Source organism: Cebidichthys violaceus, unplaced genomic scaffold, assembly GCF_023349555.1.
Source record: "Cebidichthys violaceus isolate CVI_PGR_0920_01 unplaced genomic scaffold, fCebVio1.0.p SCAF_49, whole genome shotgun sequence".
Classification (NCBI taxonomy): Eukaryota; Metazoa; Chordata; class Actinopteri; order Perciformes; family Stichaeidae; genus Cebidichthys; species Cebidichthys violaceus.
Genome location: NW_027176694.1, coordinates 744,632 through 772,129, shown reverse-complemented (window position 1 = coordinate 772,129; position 27,498 = coordinate 744,632). Strand labels below are relative to the sequence as shown.

General features: G+C 42.3%; 1 protein-coding gene across 1 annotated transcript in view; it reads left to right on the top strand.

Moving 5' to 3' along the window:
- bckdhb (branched chain keto acid dehydrogenase E1 subunit beta) overlaps nucleotides 1-15,566 on the top strand; it is a 46,877-nt gene extending 31,311 nt beyond the window's left edge. Inside the window, exons 9-11 of the mRNA XM_068730067.1 lie at nucleotides 5,878-5,964; nucleotides 13,437-13,588; nucleotides 15,113-15,566. Coding sequence (XP_068586168.1) covers nucleotides 5,878-5,964; nucleotides 13,437-13,577 — 228 coding nt within the window. The 3' untranslated portion in view covers nucleotides 13,578-13,588; nucleotides 15,113-15,566. The remainder of the gene's footprint in view (nucleotides 1-5,877; nucleotides 5,965-13,436; nucleotides 13,589-15,112) is intronic.
- Nucleotides 15,567-27,498: the final 11,932 nt, after the last annotated feature.

The window sequence follows — 27,498 nt, the reverse complement described above, 5'->3', positions numbered from 1 at the left end:
TCTCTCTCTCTCTCTCTCTCTCTCTCTCTCTCTCTCTCTCTCTCTCTCTCTCTCTCTCTCTCTCTCTCTCTCTCTCTCTCTCTCTCTCTCTCACTGGTTCTCACTTTCCTTCTCTGTCGTGAGAGAGAGAGAGTGATTGTATGGCAGTGAGTAAGTGAGTGTTTGTGTTTCCTCCCACCCTGCTTCCCTCCCAGCACTGTGATTTTACAGGGCCTCCGGTTCGCCGAGCACTCACCCCTCTCCGCTAATCGCAGAGTGCCACTTTAAAGGCCCCAGCCAGTAGTCGAGCCTCGTCCCCGGCTCTCATTTGTCACGGAGATCACATGGTGGCGCATGAGTTAGGACCCTGTGGTGGTCACGCAATTACAGGGTCGGCGGAAAGGAGCGAAGCCAGCGGATCCAGCGGCAAGGACGACTCCTCGGTGGCGGCACAGAACTTCAACTTCCTCCTCGTGTTGCGTTTTTGATGGACAGCCTGGAGGGGAAAAAAAAGGAGGAGGCATACTCTATGGGAAGGCGGTGTGTCACTTACAGTCTACGAAGTGTGTGCGTGCGTGCACCGGTACAGTACAAGCACAGAAGATTTTGTTTTTGTCATCGCCGCTATTTTAAAGTTTTTCTGGACCAATTTAGTGGTGTAAAAATACAGATCCAACAAATAAGTGTTGGCAACTTCTTCTGGAAGGAGTCTCGTGTGTTTTGAAAACTTTGAAAAGCACGTTATGGGATTCTGCACCAGTCAAACCGCGGCCCAGTTTAGCCCCAATTATGGACTGTTTTTATTCACTTCTCGTCCCCGTAGTCTCCACACTCTACAGTGAATTAGTGCTCTGTATATCATACACTCCATAAATACGTCAGGTTTTTATTCCCCTTTATGTACGCGTCTCCTTTTTTCCTAAGATGACACCTCTATGCCAAAATACCACAAGGGCATTAGCAGCAGGAAGCAACCTGTGAAAGTAACTCGCTGTCACTATCGCAAAATGTAAATCAATCAATCCTGAGCGAGCGCCATGTATGAAAAGCATTGTGTGTCTGCTCCTGTGGTGTACTTGAGAACACATGCACGTGCATATGTGGCTGTGTGGTCTGTGCGCACAGCTGCACTTGTGTGTGTGTGTGTGTGTGTGTGTGTGTGTGAGAGAGAGTGTGTGTGAGTGAGTGTGTGTGTGTGTGTGTGTGTGTGTGTGTGTGTGTGTGAGTGTATATATGCCATGGGAGAGTGACAGCTCTGACTTGAGCCTCTGAGGTCATGCCAGGTCGTTGGCCGCTGGCCTCCGAGTGGTGAGGACGCATAGTGGGGAGCACTGGGACCGGGAGCATAGGCTTTAGAGCAGAAGGATAAATGGAGGGTTTCAGGGATGGATGGATGGAGGAGCAAAGAGGGAAAAAAAACGTATTGATGAGAATGAGACAAACCACAGCACGGAGCAACGACGGAGTCACGGGGAACGGGCCGGAAGGAGCGTGATGGCGGAGGAGACAGGTGTAGAGTAGGTGAGGACGGCGTGTATGCAGCAGGACGAGCTCTACGTCGCTCATTACGTTTGGGTGTGTGTGGGAATGGCCGTAAACATGACGTTTCCTCTGCAGCCAGCGGAACAACTCTGGCATGTAATGACAGCCCTGCGGCACAAAGAGCAGTGAAGCTGCAGCCACCAGAGCTGTCGCCGGGCCAAACTACCACCAGGAGCCACCAACCAGGAGTTTTGACTTGGAGCCCGGGTCAGGGAGGACGATGTCTCGAGCCAGCAGCTTACAGAAGCGTACATACAGAGTCGTAGCTTACCTCAAATATTCCTCCGACCAGGAAAAGGGTACAATCGACATAAAGTCAGATGCTGAGTGAAGCAATTACAAGTTTATCAACTTCCTGGCAGGTGTGCCCCCCCCCCCCCCCCGCCCAGTGAAAATACACTGGTGTCACTGAGGAGATGCCACAGTGTCCGAGCTGGCACTTAAATCAGGCAAGGCTCTGGGTGTGTATCTTTGTTTTGTCATGTAATTATTGTCTGGGGGGAAAAAAGTTTAGTAGTAAATGACAAGTTGACTAATTTATGGCCTGACTTCCTCGGGTTTTGTTGGCTTTTCTCAGAAGCGAGACAGTGTTAGGAAACATTCAAAACTGATGCTTGACTCAGTCCAAGAATATTGTGCGGTACAGCAGATTAATCCAAAAGTAATGAAAGCTGAATCAAACAAACCAATCGATTGTCCAACAGAATTAGAACATTGTAACAACACTAATCAGTTTCCTATCCACTGGAATTGCACAACATGGCAACTAACACCACTTTCTCATTTCCCAATTCCTCCAAGTCATCACTCCTTACTTTTACAGTAAAAAGAAAAACCACACCCTTTTCCACTGTCACTATCTACCTTTAATATTGGTGCATGGTCAGCTATTTTCTCTAATCACTGCTCCAATTTCTGTGAGGGAATTCTCACTGGACACAAGTCACTCTGTGACAAACTCATCAGGCTCGAGGCCATGGTGTAAAACCATAACAGAGAGGTCCCCCTTCCAGCACGTCTTCCCGAGGTTGCGTTGAAAGATTCATGACATCTTTTAATTGTTCTGTTCTCCCTCAAGACATAGCATTTCATTGGATGCATCGAACCGATCATCTCCTTACAGTGTCCAATGTACTGACATGAAAGGTTGCTGTCGTGGGCAAAAATATGACTTTTCAGAAAAGGGTCAAACCCAACAATGGGAGTAGATGGTTCTGTCTCCTGAAAACCCATCCGGCAACCTGAAGCAACTGGGTTAAAGACTACAGCCACGATTACTGTGTAGAAGACAGTCGCAGAAAGTACTCTGTGCGAGATCGTCTTTTCTTTGTTTCTTGTGTGAAATCGAACCTCAGGCGGTGAGGTGAGTTGAATGAGTTGGACAGTTTTGGCGTAAGGCCGGCCATGAGCAGGTTACAATCTGCCAACAGAAGCCATTACAGTTGCCCTTTTTTGTTCAGACTGGAAATACATTGAAGTGGACAGACAAATGTGTTCCCCAAGCATATTTCTAGAGACGGACAAATGCAAAACCGATATCCATGACTTTGTGCATTTGTGCTTTTTAAGTGAAGTGTCTCGACACTGGGTGGATCGCCATGTAATTCGTTGCAGATATCCATGCTGCCCTGAGGATGAGTCCCAATGATTTTGGTGAACCCCGGACTTTCCATCTAGTACCATTAATCAGGTCAAAATCGTTATGTCTCCAATACTGAAATATGTTCTCATCAGCCTACCCTGCACTTTGTGTTGGGCTCTAATTAGCCAATGTTCACATGCGGACACACTAAACTAAGACGGCACACCTAATAAACCGACGCATCTTGGCATTTTCAGTTTGTCACAGTTTTGTCTTATTTCTCTGTGACTGAAATGCAGTTACTTCAACTCGCCATGTGAGCTGCATTACCTACTGTACTAGTGCACCAGACGGCACATTGCTGTCACAAAACATTATTGCATTTTACCATTTTTTTTTTTTTTTTGGAACATAATACTGCCCGTTTGGTACAGTATTGCTGCTGGCAGTGTTGTTGGGGACAAGTGGCCATTCGGAAAACACATGCCTGTTAGGGATGCGAGGATTGCTTTAACCCCCGCCGGAAGAGCTGCTTGCAAAAAAAAACGACAAAACCACAACCGGCAACAAAAGTGAACACGACCATTGACGCTTCGTTCCCTCCTGGCGTACAGCCCCGGATCGCCAGTGACGTAGTCGGGTTGCGTTTCTCCAGAATCAACTTCTGGAGAAACCGCTGCAATTTTCTCCAAAGTATATTTAATATTGAACAACATGTCTACATTGCACGTCCTTAAGCCCCCAGCATTTATTGAGATATGCAAAGGACAGACACATACGGACTCCTTGCTTTATAGTTCACTTGTCATAATATGCACTACTTACAATAGCCTACTGAACTAGCGCCAGCAAGTGGGCACTTTGCCAGAGACTGTCACTTTTGTTTAAGCAGCAGGGTTACGGGTCAAGTCTATTAACCGGTGCACAAGCTTTCCCCTCACCAGGCCTCAGAGTCTGAAATTCTATCCCACAGTATTGTAAAAACAGTAGCGGGCTCCTTTTGTGTCCAAAGCATCTAAAGAATACAATCCTGATGCAGCGAGCAGTATGTCGGGGTCTCCCCTCTGGGAGATGAGCCACAGGGGTATCAGGGTTAAGCCGGTGTCACAGTGTAAATTGGAAGTTATGTTGACAGTCTTTGTGTGTAGTGCGTCTGTACGATGAGGACCGGGTTCAGCATCGGGGCAGGGTAGAGGGATCGGGCAGAAACGGCACCTGCGTGAGTCATCGCGCTGAGGCGAGCCTGACAGCAACGTGTCATATCAAGCCATCGCCCTGCTCTCAACCCCTCGCTTGATTCCTGCTCACTGTGCCGATTGCCAACTGTTGTCATTGTCTTCCAGTGTTTTTATTAACTTCCACATTCCTGAAGATAGTGTCATATAATCAGTGATTTTCGCGCACTGAACTCATTCACCTCAACTGGTCATAGATTGCTGAACACGGAGCGTCTGCCAACTGACATGAGCTTTTCTACAATAATGTTTTAATGGAAAAAAAAAAAAAAACCTTTTAAAGAATCATTGCGTTCCAGCTTCTAACTACAAGCTTCTCCAATTTGTCCCACCAGTAAGAGGCATGCTGGCTATGCATCAAGTATTAGTTCCCTAGAGGGACACAGTGCTGACTCATTTTAGCCCCCAATACTAGTGTGTGACAGTGGTACAGTTTGCAACAAGTATTTAGTGCCTCACAGCCAAAACCCGGGACCTCAGCAATGTAAACATCTTCCTGTGTAGCACGAAGCCTCGGAGTGACCCCGTGTTTGACACTTTGTGGTCTGGCCTAATTTTTTACAGTGCCATATGGACATGTGATGCTTACTTTCAGTGGTTTATTTAGTGTTGGATTTGTTTGCGGGCGTGAGTGTATGTAAAGTCTGATATTTACCCCACTGTGTTCACGCGAAGAGCGTATTGTTCAGCGCCGTTACTTCAGTGGAAAATGAACGCATATTCCTAAACGTAGACCACGGATTTCCACTCACACATATTAGTCTCTTCACACGTATCTTAAATCCTATTGAAAGTTTCAAATTCTCAAAATAACGTCGAAAACAACTTTGCCCGTTGCTTTCGGTGCTGATTCCGAGTTGAGTTTTAAGAGGTGTTTACCCAATTTATTGCTGGGAACAAATAGAAATCCAACAACTGGACAGAGGTTTGCTGAAGTTGCATAGAACAGACATAGCTTTGGTCTGGACCAGTGGCAAGTGGATGAGATTATAGTATAGTATTGGTTTTATGCTGTGGTAGATAACGGGTGGAGCAGCAAGAGGCATCCTTCTGCTGTAATGTCAGGTTGCAGAAAACCCAAATGCAAATGTCTGGGAGGCTGAGACCTCTAATGTCCATGATTGTCCCGTTGGCGCTGTATACCAGCCTAAATCAGCCCTCCAGCTCTTAGTCTTGTGTCAGATCCATTTTGTACATGCACACACACAGCGACACAGCCAGACATGCATGCAGCCTGAGGGCAGCAAGCAGATATAGCATACCGCAGTAGGCAGAATGAACCGTTCCTGCTGGGTAACCGCTACATTGCAGAGACTGCTACTTGTCCCAGGTAGCTGTCAGAACATTCATCCGTCCAGATTAGCAGTGCAGGCGCTGCTAACAATGTTGAGTGTGAACTCCGATGTACATGAATCGCCCTGTTTTATTTTAGCAGATGATGTCCGCCACATGATTTAAAGGTGCTGCTTTTTGAAACGGTGGAAAAAGGGGAACGCCGAACCTTCTTTAATCGTCTCTATGTGTCTGTTGTTTTTTCAGTCAGTGGTGAAAACCGGACGCTTGCTGATCAGCCATGAAGCGCCGATAACCGGAGGCTTTGCTGCTGAAATTAGCTCTTCGGTACAGGTAAGTGTGTGCCGTCTGTGTCTCAGAACACACTGTGTCTCTCGAGGGGGTTTATTGGGATCTGTGGCTCCCAGGGGTAGGAGGTTCAAAGCTATTGGTCTTAATAGGTCGCAATGGTTTGAGCAATAAAAGTCCCACTTTGTAATAAAGCTGAAATAGCCTTTCACCGAGTGCCCCTAAGCAGTGGGTCTCTCTGGGGAGGGCCGCAGGAGAGTTGAAGGGAGGCACAGAGGAAGAGATGTGAGTCAAAGATTCTGAGTGAGTTGAAAAGGGCCGGTGAATGTCAGTATTAAAAAATGAAAGAATCGTACTCCTTGTTTGAGCTGTACCTCAGTCAAATCTGAAGACATGGATATATTATATCTTTGATGTCCATTGCGGAGAGGCTGTACCAGTAGGTCACTGGGATGTTTCTGTATCATATAAACTCCTGACGCAATATAGGCATTTTGCTCCCTGCTGGTCCGGACCCATCGACAATAAGCTGAGCAAAAAAAAAAAAAAAAAAGCTAATGATTCAAAAAGATGACTGTATACTCGAGGAGTATATGAGTTGTCTATTTAGCCGCACAGAGGATCTTTTGTGAGATCTTTTGTGAGTTTATACTACTCATAGGAGGTTGTTGATACAGCGGGTCTAGCTCTCCATATAAGGTTTACCAAATATTGCTTGTTGCTGGCAGTACAACAGGCCTGGACACGGTAACCAACACATGCCAGAGACAGCCGATGACAAATTGTGAGCTAAATGTGATGCATGACTAAATGAAAAGACTTCCACGTCCCCTCGTCTCAATTATATCTGCGAGGCTCTCGGCAGTGGGTTCGTCTCTCCAACTCTCCAGTTCGTACCGGTCTCCCCACAAGTCATCGGACTAATTGTCTGCACGACACACAATGTGGAGCAGTGTCCCGCGTTGATGTTCATTAGTTGCAGCAGTAAAATCAATCGATCCTCTCCACTTTTACTGCCAGTCAGATGTTGCTCTCTCTCTCTCTCTCTCTCTCTCTCTCTCTCTCTCTCTCTCTCTCTCTCCCCCCTGTCAGTGAGGTCTTAAATGGCCGATGACTCATCCCCCCCTCATTTCCATGTTTCCATGTTTTCACATTGTGTACGGGTGATGTAAGTTGTTGGTGAGTTCACTGATTCCCTTGATCTGCAGTTTTCACATGTCCTCGGGAGATTTGGATACGCTCTCTGGAAAGAAAAACCTCGACTTGTTCATAGTTTTATAAGGATGCAGCTTGACCTACAAGCCTCGGTCACACTGTTAAACCCGACATTATATTACAGATATCACTTCTTCAAAGACGAAGGAATATGCAAGGTATGATTGGCGCACAGTAGCCTACATAATGCCCGATAAGCTATTCCTATTAACTGATGTGTTTACTGCCATTAATGGTTTTAAATTACAGCCAGACACCAGCACATTTCTTATTAATAACCCATCTGTGTTCTCTTTTTAGTCGATATCGGGCTTTGCGTTGTGCCAATACCGTACGGATGAACGTGTCTGGTTAATGCGAGAGCCTCGTTCTCAACTGAAGTTGACAGTTTCAGCCCAAAAGTATGTGTCCTGCATCAAAGGGTAATGAGTGGCTGACTCAAACAGAAGTGCAGCCATAGTTTGGCAAAACTGCTGATGTTAAGCACACAATAGTTTTGTTTTTCCCTCACCATGAAACTGGGTCACCATTGGAATCTATTGTTACCGCCGTCGAACCGAGCCGACTGCAGCCACCACAATGTGCAGAAGGACCAAGGGCTGCACTTTATTTGTGCGCACGCACACACGCACACACACACACACACACGCACACACACACACACACACACACACACACACACACACAGAGGGAGAGTGAGTGTCAAAGGACGTCCTCCTTCTCTTTGCGAGCATCAGTCGCCTCTCACCCTTCGCTGTGTCAGTTATTCAGTAAGAGAAACAGATCTCAGTCAGATATACTGCTGCTAAAGAGAGATGAGGGCTTCAAATCTTTTCCTATTTATTGAAACAAAAATAAAAGTGCAATAAGAGACCTGGCTTTGTTGAGACTTTGTCCGTCTATCGAATCTGAAAACGGTACAGACGTTCTGACACATACCGCAGTGTATGTGCCATCAGACAGTGATGAATATCCATCTTCCATAAGCAGCCTGAAACCGTCCATCAAGCCGTTAGCTAATGAGCGCTACTCATTTTTAGTTTTGTAGGTCAACTCGGATGCAGTCTTTTCACACTGTGTGGAGTCTGACTGTCTGAGCCCCGGAATAAGCCAGGACGTGTGTTGCATTACTACGACAACCGGCAGAGTTGTCGTGTCAATAGCTGCGGCAAAACTGCACATTAAACGCAGTTTTCAATATGGTGATCTTTATCGTTATATAGGTATGAAAGTGCAACATAAAACAAAAAGTTTATGTAAGTGTAGCAGGGTTTTTTTTTTATGTGATGAAACGCACAACAAATAAACGATGATATGCTAAATCTTACTTTGGGAGCAACTGCTGTAGCGCAGCCTTCTCATTGGTCGATGGTTACATGCTTGGTTGAATGAGCTAGCTTGGCTAACTCGATGTCTGGACGCCATGCAGCAGAAATGGCAGTTTTAATTTTGATAGTGTTGCAATCCCACTGGGAAGCTAGTAAATATGTAGCTTTGAGCAGGAAGAGTCTGAGACCAATTCAGCAGTGTGGTTGTTAAAGGCTCTAACTTGTACCACGCCTTCTTGTTTACTAGTACGGCCTTCTACCCCTCCCAGGCTCAAATCAAGGGACAAAAAGAGAAACTAGTTGTCAGTAAACCTGTATAGTCTAGGCACTGTTGTCTGAGAGCGCTTCAGTCTATTCATTTGTGAGAGAGTGGCTTTACCTCCTAGCTAACCACCTCAGGCCCTTCCTTAAAGATCCATTTATCTCTCCTTTCTTTTTCTTTTTTTGTTCTATGAAGAACAGAGGGGAGTTTAGTTGGGCTTGGCAAGTTTCCTTTGTCAAGCTTTGGCTTCAGCCCTAGTGATATAATAATGTGTCATTGGCTGGCCCCGTCCTGAGTGTTTGGCAGATGTCCTGACGGAGAAGGGATGAGATGTGGAGGAAGACGATGCTTTCATGGACCTCAGGGATGCACAGAGAGAAATGGTGAATCACCCTCCTCTTAACTCCAAACTACGACCGACTCCGCTCTAGTCTATTCACATTCCAAAAAAGGACACACTTCGGCTGATCATTTGGATTTAGAAAACAAAGTTGTTAAAGTAATAATGAAATGCTGTTTAACTGCAACCATAGAGCATTACAAGAATGTTTAGCTGCTTTGAACAATCATTTAAAAATGTGCAAATGACATACCTGGTGTACAATACAGTATACTGAAGATACAGTTTATTCTCTAATCATATTCTACATTGCATTTAATCATATCGCATTGTCACTCAGGGCTCTGTGAGATCGTCTGCTGCCGCTCAATCCCGTCAGTTCCCAACAGGCCAAAGCCTGATTCACTCATTAGCCGCGTCTTACCTTTATGTAACTGCAAGCTGTTTTGTAAACTTCTGACATAGTGCGTTTGAATTTGAAACCAGACTTATTATCGAGCTGCACTAGCCGCCCCATGGGTTGTCGTCATACACGAGACAAGATAATTGAATGTGTGAGAAATGAAGGGAGAAAGTTTTTTTGGGTCAGTGGTCGGGACATGTATCAGAAGTGTCCACCATTTCATATTTACACTGGAAAAATACCCAAGGGCCGGTTAATAAACAAGCAATAATGCTTATTAGATACAATGAATAAACATCAATAGACCCACAACTCATCAAAAATAGGGGAGATTTTTCAGTCAAGCCTACACAGAAGCAAAATTATAGAAAACGCGTCGATTGTGTGTTGATCTAGACCTGCAAAGACAAAACCTGTAATATGCAATTCCATCTATCTGCCTGTCAGTAATTCAAAGAAGATGACATTCACATCCAGATTTGCTCCAGGCCTATTCAAGCACACTCCTGTTCAACCTAAACATTCTTAAGTGTGTGTTTCCACACTGAACTCAGCCCCCCCCCTCCCCGAAATCACCTGTTGTTACCTTGACTTAGCCTTGGCATGTATTAATGAAGTTTAAATGATCTTTAGAACAGGGCTGAACCGTTTTAGTGAGTTCATGGGTATGAAATCTGTCCTTTTTAATACATTTATCATCCACTTCTGAAGGTCACGACCCAAAGAAACTTATGACACAGTCATGGTGTTGCCATGCTGGAGGCTATATGTGAGCACAGAAACACAGAACACGTTTGAAGATGTGAGGCTCATTGAAGAGGGATGCTACGTTAAGTCTCAAAGAAACTTTTCTGAAAATAGAACCACGAGCTCTGTTTTTATTTTTCTACTCGCATGTACTTTTACTGTGCTTCATAGACCCTAAGGCCATGGACATTTGTCAGCACATGAAAGCGATGGGAAAATGTTGAAAAATGCAAAGATCAGGCGTTATCTTTAGTGGTCCGGTGGCTGTTGGAGAGAATCCCTCTTGGGTTGTTCTGAGTTCTACAAAGACGGAGGAAATAGAGCAATGAAGAGGAATTGAGAGAGAACTTTATGATATATTCCTAAAAAAAATGTAATGCTATCAAACCCCTTTTTTTGATGCTATTTATGGTTGGCATGTTTTCAGCAATAACTATTTATTATTTATGAATTACCTCTCAAGTTGCTTTCATTCCTGCGCTGGATTTGAATGGCCCTCATACGAAACTATGCAGCTCTATAATGTAATTCTATTTCATTGACATTAGCCTCACTATTAATATATTTGATTGGATTTTTTTTTTCCTTCTGTGAAATAGTTAAAAGTACTAGAGTATTAGAAAATACAGTGGAGAAACTGAGAACAGCAGCGTAGATACGGCATGGCTACGCTACATGTTAATGTGCCGTGAATTCTCAGAAAAAGCCAGAATTCAAATGATAGCCAGCGCGAATGAATAAAAGCTGGTCACTAATGAAGACCAGTGGAAAAAAAAAAAATGGGAAGGAATAACTTTTTAATGGTCTGGCTCTAAGACCACAGCAAGTGTAGGCCAAATGTCGTGCGAGTCATTAATTAAGGGCGGTAAGGGAAGCGCACGCTGAAGATGAACTTAAAGGTTTTACTGAACAAAGGTCGAACTACTTTAACAAAATGTGAATCTTAATAAGCGATACTGGCAGGAGAACATACTGCAGAGTGAACCGAGGTAATACTAAATGAATAGATGCATATATACAAATCAAAAAGTCCAACCTAGCACAAGGTGGTGCCAAGGGGAAAGAAGCCCTCAGTTCCTAGAATGGGGCGGGTGTTATCGACTGGAAACGGTGGAAGCTGCCTCCAGATCCTCGATGGCCTCGCTCTCCAGCCAACCAGGAAGCGGGAACACTAACGGACAAACACGAGTCCTGGTGGAGGTCCCTGGGACCATCACACCTACTACAGCGGTTCACAATTCAGTATAACTTATAGAGGTTTAGAAAAATGTCGAGGTAAAGCTATCCTCGGCCCGGGTCTCGGTTGAAATCAGGCCGGTTTGGATGCCTGACATTGACTTCCTTCGTGATATTTGCGCTTTCTCACCCATCTGACTGCAACCCCAAATCTGTGGGTGTTTCTGACAAACTGCGCTTTTTGCGTGACAAGAGACACAACATTGCCACAGCAACTCCTAAGCCCCCGCTGCAAAGTATTTTAAACGAGCGTTTTGGCACTGCCAGGTTGACATATTTTTATTTCTGACATTTAAGTATATTACATATAATGATGCACTTCCCGAAAGATAAACACCGATTTGAATGAAATCTGAGTTGTGTGGCCGTTCTCTTGTCCAGCTGTGGTGGCAGGCAGTCGGGACTCCTGTACTTTTCTCCCACTTCCAGTGAATGTATTTAGAGGAGATTACAGATGTGATCCAGACAAAAGAACAAACTCCCTGCTACTGTCTGACTTGTGGTCGGTAGACGGGCAGATAATATATTTTTGAAGTTGGACTAATGTCAGTGGACGAGGATCATCTTATTGTCACGTTCATCAATAAATCCTTGTTTCATTTTAGTGGTAGACGTTTCCATCAGAAATGTTCACCATTTCAAAAAAAGTACCCTGAACAAAAGCTCATTCACTGCATGTCATGTTATCAAATGAACGCTGTAAAACAGGGATAATTACTTTGCTTTGCCCTGAGGCCAGGAGTCATTTTATCTGAATGTTATACTTGGAAGTCAAACTTTTGTTTTGCTTCGTGTGCCACTGAGCAGGGCCCCACCTGTGTTACATTTTTCTTGATACATCCATGCTTAGCACAGCCTTATAGAACATCTAGCGTGGCTGTAGACCCGTAGTCTTGTTCCCGTTTCATTAAGTGCTTTCTGAATCCATTCTTGGTCATTCTGGATTTTGTCTTCCTGCTCGACAATCCTTTTGAATTCAGTGAAGCAACCCAAGACCCGTCGTCCAGGCGGTAAAGTTCTCACTGTAGACGTCACCTCCGCAGAGCTGCAGTCTTTCTGCCTCTTGATGTGTTTTCTTAATTTTTTATTTTTTTTATACGCTGTAAAGGTAGCAAAGCACAAAAGGCTCCTCATCAAGTTTGACGTTCCCCTGGATTCTTCCAGGTGTTATATAAGACGTGAAAACCATAGTGTGAAACATACGTGTCCTGCGCTGCCAAATGCCAACGGCAGATTTCTGGTGGCTTCGTAATGCGGGATTACATGGGCGGCTGAGTGTGTGCGATGCCGTCGGTGTCGCAAGAAACGGGTCAGAATCCGTTCGGTGTCTGTCAGAGACGGACTGACAAAGAGGGTGCTGCGCAGCTTCCTCGCCGTCGCCTCGTAACGCTTTTCCGTTTCGGCCGCTTGGGTTGTTTTGCGGGTCACTTTCCTCTGAAAGAGGCTACTTCAGGTCTGTTGCTGCAAATCTGTGCTTGCGTCCAAGTGTGTTCATTTAACTCATTAGGGGGCTTTGTCCCAGTTGGAGTGTTTTTGGCCAGCTTCTTTCCGCTTTGTCTCCATGGGGAGAGGTCAGAAGCCAATATAGAGACACGAGTCGTGGCTTGTTTTGCACTCCGGAGCGCCGGCCTGCTCTGAGGAGCCTGAATCAACCAGTTTCACTTGAAGCATCTAAGTCAGATATGGCAATACAAATGATGTTATCCAGTTGTTTGACCAGTTCTGACCCGTTTTTTTTTGTTTTTTTTCAATCAATACCTTATTGATAGTGTTGGATATGCCCAAGCATTGAAAAGCATTGAACCAAACCAAGCAGGCTGGTGACATGCAGCTGCTTATACGAAGCGTCTTCCAAACACCAGCGCTGTTGTAGTCTGAACATGTTTAGCTTTGCTTCGCTGCCTTAAATGAAATATGTTTGAGCAATGCAAGCATTCACCCAATAATGAGAGTATTTGTCCTCATCTGTGTGTGCCCCCCCTGCAGGAGCAGTGCTTTCTTAACCTGGAGGCTCCCATCAGTAGGGTCTGCGGTTATGACACCCCCTTCCCTCACATCTTTGAGCCCTTCTACATCCCAGACAAGTGGAAGTGCTTTGACGCAATTAAGAAGATGATCAACTACTGAGCCCCTGTCAGGTAGGACAGATCTGACGGCCTCCTTTTGAAGGAAGGAATTATGTCATTTTCCAACACTTAATGTATATTACGGGCCTGTCAACCGTAACCCTATAATCTGCATTGTATATTCCAGTAATGTAGTTATGAAGATATGGAAACAAATAAGGACCTGCCATCAGTAACAACTATCATTACAGAGAAAATGAAATTGCACTTCATATCTTTTCCTACGCACTCTTTTACTTAGCTGTCTAATGTAATCCTCTGCTAGACGTATGTAGTTCATTCTTATCCAGACATCAAAGGCTAGTGCTCTGTTCAGACACGGTGTCTTTTACATCCCACTCTAGTAACCAAGTGGGATTTCATTTTATTTCCCAGCTCACATTAAATTTGATCGGATGGCTTCATCATATACCTAAAAAACGATGACGGTAGCAATTTGCGTACAGGCTACAACAACAACGAGAACTGTGTTGGTGTTTCAAAACGTATGTGGTCTACAAATATGAATCATTGTGCTTATGCGGTGACTTTTTGTTTATCCACCAGCAGTGAATAATATTTAAAAAAAAAAAATGATTGAAGTTTCTGGGAGTCATGCAACATGCTGTCCAGAATCCAGCATAATGGACTCAAGCACACCATTAAAGGATTTATGCAAGATGGAAAAATCAAATACAATTATAGGATAAAGGAAAGAAAATAAGTAGGGCAGCACAAAACAAAAGGGATCAACTTTGTTTCTGCACTTAAAAGTACATGTTTGAACTACCATTAATGTAAAAAAAAAAAAAAAAAAAAAAAGTTTAAATTGGTGCTCTAGAAAAATATAATGGCCATTTTCACGTTTTTCTGACTCTATAGACTAAGTGATGAATTGATAAAGAAAAAAAATCAGCAGATGAATCGATGGAAATTGTTGGTTGTGACCCTAAGCCGATCAATCATTTTGACCGGTTATCAGAAACAGACCTGGTCTGACTCTTCTCTTCCAGTGACTGAGAACAGTCCGTGAAGCGCCAATAACGCTCGCCGGTGCAAGTCCAACGTTTTGTTTCGGATACCTGGTGGCACAGTAGCACAGACCTGGCTGTCTCTAATAAGCACAACTGGCAGCTTGAGGATACTGAAGCATCTGTTGGGGCTGTATTTAGAGCTGTATTTAGAGCTGCTGACCTGTAATCAGACCACCCAAGACTTAATGTAGTGCAAAGTGTTTACTTTACTTGCGTAACCACATAGTGCTCTCTAGCGCCGTAGATATGTTGTAGTCTATCATTGGTTGCAGACGTGTTGAATAATCCTCTGATAGGAAAGACTCTTTCGTATTCCCTTAATTGTCATCTTGAGTTATAGCCGTATTAAATGTTGGCCTTGATTAATAAGGGGGAAGGAGCCGTTAATAAAATATTTTATTTAATCCAACACGTCTGCTCTCATCCTCACTGCTCAGCATCTCCGTCCAGCTCTACTTTTCCTCCTCATCTGTGGACCGCCAAGTTATTCCCTTCAACTTATTGAACCTCTCTCCTGTTGCAGAGCCAACTTCTGGTAGCCCTGAACTCCACGCTCTCCTTTTCCTCTTCATTTATCAAATCAGTGGAGCGCATCCAGGAGAAGACACTTTGTTGACCATCCAATCAGGAAGCAGTATCCAGATGGGCTCCATGTCCCTCACTGTCTTCCAGCTAAAAGACTGTTACAGCACCTCTGCGTTAGGGGGAAAAAAAATGACGAGATCCACTCTATATGGTGAAACGCTGCTTTGGCATCGACACAATGCACATAATTTGACTTCCTCTTACATAAGTGTCGGATACTTCGGGGAACACTGTCAGCGTATTTGGTTGAATTTATCGTATTTGACTGCCTCTCTGTGCTGTTTCCTTTGCTCTAATCTTTATTTAGTTTGACCTTAACTGAACCGTGTTGTATTAATATAGTTGATCTGTGGTTTTTATGGAAAATAAAGTAATCCGAATTGGTGAAAACATTTGGTCTGTTGGTTTGCATTGCTTTATTGGGATTTGAAATGTGTACCAGAATCGTAAAGTCTACAAATTTGATAAATCATCTGATGAAGTTTGGCAATTTTTTATAACGCCCGAATATATTTTACAACCTTCTGAACATATTTATTGCATTATATTTAGATTTTTAGGCAAAGCAGAAAAACTAAATTGTTTCCTTTATAGTAGCACTTTGATTTAAAATTGTGTGACTACCGAAAAGACACAGGATGTTACATCATGGCCACTGTGCAAACTTTTGTTCTGCTGTGAAGTTTTAAGACTTTTCCATTATATCAGTGCTTCCATGAGAAAATTGTCTTTCCTTGTTAAACGTCTCTTACCATCTAAAAGTTTGATATGGAATCAATCTGGGCCATTGTTGGAACCCTGTGGCCTTCTAATGCACGTTTGAGAAAATCGTGAGTCATTGCTCAACTATTACCTTAACGACGATGAAGACTGCACATCAAAAGTTGGAATTCTGCCCGTGACTCCATTTGGAGACGGCGAGAAACGATTGTGTCGTCAACCGTGCTGACAGTTGGTGTGTGCGATGGAAACGCAAGTGTGTCGTGAGTGAGATCCTGGGTAAAACATGCTGACCTCTAGACTAGGGGCTACAGAGTCTACCACATGGTGACAGAATTAGATGGAGTCACTACATACTGGAAAGAGTTCTGGAATTCTTAGAAATGAACAATTACAGTTTGACCCTCAGGAGAGCAGGTCACAGGATCCCAAAGGACTCTGACTACTGTAAGATTTGACAATTACTTGTGTCCAAAATGCCAAAACTCAGTAGGGTTCATCGTTTTTGGATCGGGGTTATTGAAAGCGAAAATGAAGCATAACGGCCATTAAAAATCAGCCATTCATTTGTAACCTGCCTGGTATAGAAGGTCAGAATTTTGGCTAACCACCAAGTTGGACAGAGTTCTTCTGGGGACCATGAGAAGTGTCCAGTAAAACTCATGTGTAATCTGCTAATTATGTTTTCAGGCATGTTAAGAATGCCCAAGTTAAACCAAAATCCTATTTTGTGTACAAAATGAACAATACCACCTGAAGGTGTTGCTAAAGAGAGGCTCAAATCAATGAGCTGAAAGAGGCACAAAAAAGTCTCATAGAGCGGGGTTTCATTTCAAGGGGAGATGTTTGAGTCGGTGTTGAAATGAAAAATGATGCTTAAGCAGAATGATTTTTATTTTTATTTTTTTTCACTGCTTTGGGGTTAGCAAAACAAGCTGTAACACAAGATTGTTGTACAGTATTATCACTTTATAAGGTGCTCATGACTAACGTTAGCTAGCTGGTGCCTTTTCACAAATCCAGCAGATACAAAGCAAAGTTTGTGTGTCCAATATTCGCCTCTCCTCCACTCTTTTCCAGTGCCTGAGAGAACTGTTGGGCTCTTCAGCTTGTAAATGCTCCACCAGCTTCGCTAGCTAGTCCGCTAGCTAGTCGTTTACGTGCCTGGCTGCCACGCTGGGTAGAGAACACTCATTGAAGACAGCTGCCTGCTACTGCTGGAGATGGTGCCGATGAAAGTGAACTATATAAGCTGAAAAACGTCAAAACACTCCGGAACATGTGATAGAAGAGTGCAATGCTGAATGGTAACAATTCAATTAAATCGTCAGACTCAACCGAAACACGGCATAAGACCTAGCATTGCTTTTTCACCCCCAAATAAGTTTAGCACTAAAAGGTGTGATTTTTTTTATAATTACTCTACATAATGACATTTCTCACCCAGTTGAGGCGCAGCACCTCGACCCACACAATACTGCAGCTATGTCATATTTCTGAGTTCTCCTTCACTTTTCAACCACATACTGACGGCGTACAACAAAACACAAACGTGTGGAAGCATTTTGTGAAATGTAAACCTTAAATGACTTGTTTATTCCTTATTGTGGTATTGCCCAATTTATTTGCCAGTTTTTGCCCAAGCATGTTAATTGCTGCCCTTTTGCTCTTGCTGGTCATTTATTCCTCAAGCGGTTGTAAGCCTGTGGGGATGGGATAACCAGCCTGCTAATGAAACGTTTACAGTGGAGCCACGAGACGGACTAGAGCAGATGGCCCCGTGCCTCGAGGCCCTTTGCTTTTAATTTGCGCCTCAAGGGCTGAACTCAACCCATCAGTTGAGTTTAGGAGAAAGGTGAGAATGACTTCAAAGTGTGACTAATGATCTGACATGGCTTTTGAAGAGCAGTGGGGTACAGTACACACAGTCCTGACAGAATGACTCTATTTCAGATCTGGACACCAGAGAGAGAAACCATCCGGAAAATCTTCAGATCAATTCACAAACATTACAAAGTTTGTACTCATGGCTATTTCTTGTGTGTTATTTGGAAATATTTTACAGTGTGGAGATCAAGATGTGTGCCGCAGTGCGCTTGACTTGCTCTTTTTTTTTTTTTTTTTGAAGCAACTGCTTTCAATATGTCACACTGTAAACAATTTGTGAATGTGATGGGAAGGGCTTTGAGTGCAATAGAAGAAAAGTGTATCATTCATGTTTTGTTGGGTATCCAAACCAAATAAAACCAGTTGGCAGCAGGAATGTTGATTTGTGGCTCGTAAGAATAAATACATCTGGAATGGTTGTGATAGAACTGAGCTGTTGAATTTCATGGTAACAATGACCAGACCTTTTCTGCTGGGCGTACGCCGGCCTATCACAATCTGAACTTTCAAAGGGAGACATTTGTAAATGTCTTCCTGGATTGGCTCAAAGCTGGAATGTTCCTCGGCGCCAAATGCTCTCCCTGTTGCTCATAATCGCTTTTTTACGTTGGACTCCCTCTCACCTTTGCCGGTGTGACACCCATCGTAACTTTTGGGCAGCCGGAAATCGGAAGTCACAGACGAATGAAAGCAAAGATGAGATGGTTAACCCAATGTAAAAAACAAAAACAAATATGTAAACAATACCACTAATCCGCGTGTATCTGCTAAATCCTTGTAACGGTTCAGATAGGATTCTCAGCGCTCTCCTCCACAAACCCTGGTCAAAAAGCAAAGATAAAATCGTGTCTGTCATTTTGGTCTGGGTGAAAGCAGTGCCTTAAACCACGGTGGTGAGGCGGCCCCTCTTTTGGGCGGGGTGGCAAAGATGACCTCTGCTTGGTAGGATGGCCATAATAGCATCTGTGTTCTGACAGTGTGTCATTACACACTATATTTACATGAAACGCAAAAACCAGGGGTGGTAGGTCACGACGCGAAGCAACATGGGGATGAAGATGCTCTGGTGCATGTCGAACCGTACAACCGGAGATTACCGAAGATTATAGAACCGCTTAGCCTGTAATGTGGCCTGTTGTGCATTTTAATGGTTGTCGGGCCACGTTTTACAGCATCATTACACATTGGTAGGATTGTATTTATTCAACATCCATCTGATGTTTTATTTTGATAGTTAATTATAATAGGTACAGCCTGGGATAGTTTGTCCTGTGGTCAAAGTGGAAAATTATGATGATGGTAAAACAAATGACGTGTGGTGGACAGAAAAAATATGCTAGTTCAATTTAGTTCAGCATCACTGAGGCTTGTTTGCCTTTTTCTTACATTGTTGCAATAATTGAATTAGGAACTGGTTCCTGAAAGACATGTTCATTTTCACTGATAAGAAAAACTGTATTGAAATGAGCAGGTGAGCAGTCCACCGTATCACAGCTTTGGACAGCTCAGATTCCCGTTACCATATTTGTGTTCAGCATACCTACATACAGTAATGCCTGCTGGCACCGGCTGATAGGTGTAACTGCTGCGCAGAACACGATTGTTCTGTGGTTTCCTATCTTTTAAGTTGTCATCTACTGGCTCGCTAGGTTGATTCTGACAGCAGTGACGAGCTCGGCGCACACGGACGACCCGAGGCAGAGTCCAGTTTAATGAAACACACGAGTGTGTATGGTCAGGCACATACAACTTCCACCCTACAGCGGTTGAGTTTAATGCATCGTTTTCACCCATAAATTGTCATTTTTGGTAGTTATGCTAAAGTTTGTGATGCCAGTGTCTTCCTGTTTACATAGTTGGTTGCTTTTGATTGGACAGCAGCTAATTTACACATCAAGTCAAGTTTTTAACTAACTCCATTTAGTAAATCGCTAGTTTAAAACCACTTAGTAAAGCTAGTTTAGTACAAACGTAGTAATGGCTTTAGGAATTGCTGGTGCAGCCCTACAATGACTACAACTTATCCTTCTTGTCACCCTAAAGACAGAGTCTTGTGGTCTCAGTTCTCACAATCCGGTTCCGATCCGGAGGTTTGTGGAACTTCAACTTAGGACACACTAACGCGAAACAGAATGTGTGCTTTAATACTTCCTTGTGACGGGGAGATATGATGCGCAGTCTTTGTTGGACTTAGAAAAGAGGCCTTTTTTTTATTAAGTTCATTGTACTGTGGTCTATTCTTCACATTGTGTTTTGTAGAAAAGAAAATCATGATGTGTTATTAATCTTGAACCCGACGCGCCAGATGTTTGTTTTACACAGAACCATCTGAGAAGCCATCGCTGGAAACCGTTTGGAAAAGGGCGGGAGCTTTCAAAAAAGGATATGCGGCGGGGGGGATTGGATGAACCATCTGTCAATCAAACTCTTACCAAGCAAGTTGTGAGAAGAGCAAAAACAACTTTTAGATTGAGAAAAGCCTTCATTGCTGTTCTTTGCTCCTCTTTCAATGAAGTTCTGAAGAATTCTGACATAACGTATGCTAATGCAGCATCTACGCTTACCAGAGGAGCAGCCATTGTTGTTTTGAACAAACAGTCGTCTCTCCATGTTGCCTCGCACACACCTAAACTGTCTTTAGCGTTTTACAGGATGCTGATTGGACACAAACGCACTGCTTAAAGCTTGACGAGATGGATTTTCCGTGTCCTCTTTTAATATTGCGAGAATCCAGCTGTTGTGCAAGGTGATCCTTCAGGGCAAAACTTCAAATCTCTCAGAAACACCAAAGATTACATCATGTTGATTGTGCTGTACATGTCCTACTGCTGTTATATGATGTGTTTTTGCCTTTAAAAACACAGACTCCAGTGTTTGTCTACTCGAATCACAAGGGACGGATGGAGAACACACGGCTGCTTTTGTTCCGTTTACCCAAAGCTTCATTACCCCATCAAACATTTACCTGCAAGCGGTGTGCTGTCACGAGTTCATGCACACACATACACACGCATAAAGTATGCGTTTTGCATTAGTCCACTGATGCCATAAGAGTGAAAGAGCTGCACAGCATATACTGTTAGGGTTTCCAAGCTGTGGTCCACTGCCTCTTTAAGCCCAAACAGAGCACTCACAGCAGCGCTAAAACACGAAACACATGTAGGCTACATCTGCCTGTCTGACTATTAGAGCTTTCCCTCACACAGAAATTAGCTGGATATTATGAATTTGTATTCCTTCTTAATCAGAATCACATTTCTTTACAAAAAAAAAAAAAAAATTGATTCTGACTGTTGTGGCCGACAAACGGTTGCTAAGGGAAGAGGGTGGGGGGAGAGAAAAACACTCTTGGGCCAACGGAGGTCATTTTGCCGGGCCGCCGGCTTGGCGGGGTGTTTGTGTACCAATGACATCCTGTTCAACACGGAGGGTAGTTCAGTCTGGTGACGTAAACGGTGCTAATTTGTGTGGCAACGGAATAATTTCCAGCCCTAATTGACGGAGCATTGCATGTCAGGCTCGCACTCTTTCACCCTCCATGGCAAACGGGGAAGTCTATTCCTAATTCAGGGAAAAAACTCAGATGGGAGGAACTCGTTATTGTCTGTGAAAGTTGATACGACCCGAAAGCGTACCATCTGTCCACGTTCTGACTGTGAAGGGAACGTGATGTTTGTCAAGCTCAAGCTCGCAGTTGACTTTTGTGCACCCAAAAAGCTTTTTGGTGAAGGAAACATCATAGTTATTGGTGAGATTATGTCATCGTCGGTTGCAAGAGAAACTAGATTCTGTTCTATTTTTGAGCTGGGTTCTTTGGGAGAGATCGTTAAAATGCGGATAGATGAGCGGCCACATTGCTGCGTGCTGTAGGCTACCTACAAAGGAAAACATGCAAAGCCTCTGGCTGCTGGCTTCTTGAAAGCAGCTTTTCAAGCAAAGCTTTTTAGAGTTGGTTTCATTTCCTCTTCCCAGTACTTTCATTTTACCCATCTTGTAAATGCACTCCTTAGAGAGCTATACAAATGAGTTGATTAGTAGATTAGTAAAAAAAAAAAGAAAAAGAAGATAAATGACTTAACCCTTTAGGTTCGGTTGAAACAGACTCAGGACCTGTTTGTTTGGGTTGGTGTGACAGCTGTGGATCGAACCCTAATGCGAACCAAACACATGAACCGATCTGCCTGAAAAGGTCCACTTCCAAGCGGACTCTGGTGCAGTTTGTTTGTGGTGTGAATGCAAACCAACCAACCACAGGATTTTATGATAGATGTGATTTAGTGTGATTTCAAAGGCTAAACTACTAATAAATCCATCAGCTGATCGTGAAAGCTGTTAGTGTTTGTATAATTAATCTGTATAAGTCCTTGTGTATAGGCCTATTTGTACAAATCTACACGTATGCACATCAATGTGGGTATTTTTCCTTAATGAATTAGTCAAAACCTGTTGGAAAAAGCTGTGCTTGTATCCGACTCTGTGTACCTTGTCAGTTCATTAAGTCCATTAAGAAGGGTGTGACAGCGATCCCACTCTCTTGTCTCTACCCGTTGGTCATTATTCATAACATCCGGTCGATTTGCAGACTAATTCTATTTAGATATTTCTTTGTGAGGTCTTGGCGACACCAAAGAACATAACTATACTCATCGGAAGCATTAAAGTGCTGCATAAAGTTCTGTCAGTCACCGGAATTTGATTTCCCCACGTGGGTCCTGATGATGCAGGATTGACAGTAGCCAAAACTGTCCAATCAAGGAGCTCCCTCTCGGTCTGTACGACTCCATGTTTACCCCTCTTGGTTAGTTCATTAAAAGTCAGTGTAAACTGGAAGCAAACCAGAACTAAAAATTCCAAAATATTGTTTTTTTTTTCTTTTAGTTTGGACCAAATTAACCACGACTACAGATGTGGAAGCACCCAAAGTTGCGTTTGAGTCGGTGCGTTACACACAGAACCAAGTCTGCGTGGTATTTTCCACTTGGCACAGCTTTTGTTTGCCTGTGGCAGTTAAAGTGATGTTGGATATAACCTCTAAAATAACATTTCACTATAAGACTAAGATCACAAATCGTTGGTGTGTAAACAGAGTTTCCGTGTTCAATTGGAAACGAGTAGGATTGGGTTTCAAAAGCCAATTCTACTTTGTGACGCTGTTCTTGGTTGGCAAAATACCCAGATTCACTCTTTTAAACCTCTCATCTCTAAAAGTAATATACACAACAGTGCATCTCTGCAAGCCGGTGATTTTACTGATATTACTCGGTCGAAGATAGTTTGTGGGGAAAAAAACCACCGACAATACGACAACTAATGGCTCGTATTTTAGGAGTCCAGCGAGAAGAGTGTTGCGTCGTTGCATGCAACGTGTGATGCAACCCAACTTCAGCATCGGTTAGCATTTTAAAACTCCTGTAGTCTGAGCCGGCTTTATGTGTTCAACAGGTTCACCTCAGAGACTTTATAAGATTTAGGAGACTTCCACTGGGCGGAGCCAGAGCTGGAATTTTTTTTATTTTTTTATTCTTCGCATAAGGGCTTTAAATCTGATACTGTCTCAATCCGGTTTTCCTACATTTTCTTTTCCTTCCTTTCTGGCCACTTCAACTTTCTTCTTTAGACACACAATGGTTCCACCACAAGTGCTAACGTCTCAACTTTGGGTGATTGATGAACTGAACTCGGTGTAAAGATGTAGTGGGGTTTGCCCATCCTGTGGGAGATCCCTTTTGGGATAAAACTATTAAATGTAAGTTATGCTTAGGTCTAGAGTTTCAGCTGGGGGGGGGTTAAGTGCTAGTGAATAAATGTAGTGTCTGTAAATGTAGTGCTGCCAGGTTTTAAGCACATTAACATTACTGTGTGTACAAAGCGTACACGGTCACATGCAGTATCTGCTGTGTGTGGTCAGCTGGTTCAGGCTCTGCTCAGCAGCTGGTTGGAAGGAAGTTCAAGATAAAGGTAAGAGTGCGTGTGTGCTCTATCAACTGGGTCCACTATGCTTCATCCCCATCCAACACTTTGATGTCCATCTGTGGTAAGTCTCACACTGAGATGGGCAAGTGTAAACTACTTGTATCACTACTCGAAATGCGTTTTTGATTGCAGTTGCACGTCCATGATTTCTATTTGCCGATGAACGAAGCATACATCTGTTTTTTTTCATAGAGCATTCCAGAAGATAAAGAGCTTCCTCTGTGAAACTGACTCATTTTGGAGTGTGTGTAGTTAATCAGTTTACGCTTTATCGACAAAAAAAAGGGGAAAGGGTGTGGTGGGGAATTTGGTTAGCAGTAGCTCTAGACAGCAGTGCTCTCACAATGCAGATTTTTTTTTTTTATGAGAAATTTGAACAATGCCCAGTAGTCATCGCTGCAGAGAATTTATTTGCTACAATATTGATAAGTAGCGACACACTTCGCCATCAACGCACAACACCTTGGAGTCAAAATTTAGAAATATGCAGTTATGCTTTGTAATTGTTGCTGGTCAGATATTTCCACAGTTTTGAACATGCCAGTGCGGGCTTGTGGCATGGCTTCCATTCTTCAGACCTTCACACACTCTCATTTTTCAGAAACACTTGTAGACACAGAGTACTTAATCCGCTCTTGGTTCTCAGATGTGTCAGATGTGCCTTTGAGCGGCGGTGCCGAAGGATCTCAAGGAACGTTATTTTGCAGGGAGGCAAGAGAGGAGTCATTTGAGTTCAGCGAGGGGGAAATGTGTGAACAGTAAAACATTTCACCTTCCTCGAGGCTGAGTCAGAGCACTTCTTTCTGAGCTAGGAGCGACGTAGGAAAGGGGTGAGGGGGTGCTGGTGAAATGTTAAAAGTGATGACAATTGACTGACCAATGGCACCGCTGGAGGAGTAAATTACATTATTACCCTTTTGGTACTACTGAAAGACAAAAATGTTAACAAAACGGATACTTGCATGCTTTTATGCCGGTATTATTGCAAGATTTTGGTCATAAAAAAGTAATTGCATAGTATGTCGGAAAAAATACCCTATATTGAAATCGTATAGTATCTCCAACGTAGTATAGTACGTCAAAAAAAAAAATCATTAAAAAGTCATTGTATAGTATGTCGGAAGAAGTCATAAAGAAGTCAGAGTATAGTTTGTCGAAAAAGTCTTAAAAATTCATTGTATAGTGTGTCCAAAAAAAGTCATTAGAATCGGTGTAGTAATGAAAAAAAAATAAAAAAATATTTTTAAATAAAAATATGTGTTGAAAAACCTTGCAATTGTCATAGTATTGCATGTCGAAAAAAATCACACTATAGTCATAGTTTAGCATATCAAGAAAGTCAAAGCAATGTCTCAGTATATTATACCGAAAAAAAAGAGTATAGTATGTTTTTACACCTGCCATTCCATATGGTATGTCGTAAAAATCATTAAAAAAGTCGAAAAAAAGTAATATAAATATCATAGTATACTATGTTGAAAACAGTCCGAATAGTTGTCGATAAAAATCATAAAAATGTCATACTATATTATGTTGAACAAAGTCTCAAAAAAATCACAGTATAGTATGTCAAAAACAGTCAACGAAAAGTTTTAGTTTAGTATGTCGAAAAAATAATGAAAAAGTAAAAGTATAGTATGAAAAAAATCATTAAGAAGTCAAAGGGTATGTTGAAAAAAGCCATAGTATAGTTTGTAAAAAAAAAAAAAGTCTCAGTAAAAGTATGTTGAAAACAGTCATAACATAAAACACAACATTAAAAAGTTGCTGTCATCTGGGGAGAAAAGAAGACAAAGAGCACATAATAATTTAGATTATGATTCATGTACAGCTGGGCCTCCTAAAAAAACGATGTAAAACTGCTACTGCGGGGTTTCTCAAAGTGTTGATGTTATGACAAATTATGTCATAACATATGAACAACTATGCTGTAACATTTTTGACATACAACACTATATTTTTAATGGCATGCTGTACTATGATATTTTTATAGCATTTTTATTGCATTCTATTTTATATTTCTTATAACTGTATTATTTTTTTTACGGCCAACTAGACCACATTTTGCTGCCTTATGATACTATGACGTTTTTAAGGATATACTGTATTTATTTTTTTATAGCACACTAAACCATGACCTTCAAGGACTTTCTTATGACTAATGAAATGATGAACGAGATCGTAACGGATTCTGTTACGTTAGCCTCAGGGTGCTCATGTGACGACGTCCGATTTTCAGAAATAGGTTTCAACAAGGGTGTATACAAAATACATATCTGGAAATAAGATGACAGGGATAACACTCAGAGGAATAAACATGTTAGCTGTGTCCTTTACAAATTTAAATGAAAATATTTATTATTGTTATTTTTTTGAGGGAAATAGCTACATTTCTGAATACTTGAGGTGCTATTCAAAAAATACTGCTCCATAATTCCTAAGAATGATTGATATGTTTGACTTCAGGACATCTTTGACTGAAATGACTTGAAATGTAATTTAAAAAAAATTAGCTATTTCATGGTAGAATAGTCTTGACTTTTCTACTAACTTTGGAAAATCTCTGAATTGATAAAATTCCTGATTTTGTGTGTGCAAGTAGTCAGAGATGGATTTTTTTTGTAGCAACCAAAAATCAAAGACTAAAGACATTTCCCTCACAATTTAGTGGTATATTATTTTAGATTTATTAGGGACACGGGCAACATGCTTGTGAATACAATCCTTTTCATTGTATTTCCATATATAAACCCTTTTTAACACCTTTTTTTTGAAAACCCGATGTAGTGACACACGTATCCTCTGCCCTCCGTCTGTCAGCTCGTCTGGCCCGTTTGTGTAGATTTATCCTCGGAGGATTTGACCCAAACATTTTAAGGAATAAGGCGAAATGACCTTTTGTTGTCTCGTGAAAACACACTAATCATCTTGTTATCTCGTAGGAACAAAGCTTGTTTTCTCAAGATATTTAACAGAAATGTTTTCAGTGTTTGAATCATGACGGTTTAGGGCTTCCGTACATCTACAAATACTACGTCCTTTTTTTGTGTCACGCTATATAACTACTGTTTCATGGCATATTACACATGTTTTATTATGACATACTTTGCTATGTACTTTTTACACCTTACTGCTCTGTGACATTTCTATGGCATATTGGGTTAAGACATTTTGAAGGAATAATGTACAATGACTTTTTCATGATATTTTGCATTGCTTACGATACTATATTGTTTATGACATTTTTATGTGACCCGTCAGTGCTCCTCCTGCTGTCTTTTTTTTTTTTTTTGCACTTAGAGATGGGCGGAGCCATCTAATGTGATGTCTTACACCTGGGCCTAGATTATTTAGGTTGACCTTCATCATCTACCCTTTTGGTTTAGTTTACTATACACATACTATACTATGACTTTTTTTTTTATGAGACACTAAACAATGATCTCTTTTATGAAATTATAATGCCAACTACACTGACATGTACTATTCTATAACATATCATTGTACGACTTTTTATTACAACTACTGTCAGTAACTACTACTGCTACTGCAACAGCAACATTACCATGAATACTACAGCTACTACAACTGCAACAACCAGTACTACCGCTAGTACTACTAGTTGACTGGATAGTTACCAAATCTTTGTTCCATGCGCTCCACTTCTTGTGTTTACGAAGCATGACAAAATAGGATGGGATTTTGTGAGATTGTGGCGGGTGGACCTCAGACCCTCTTGGGGGA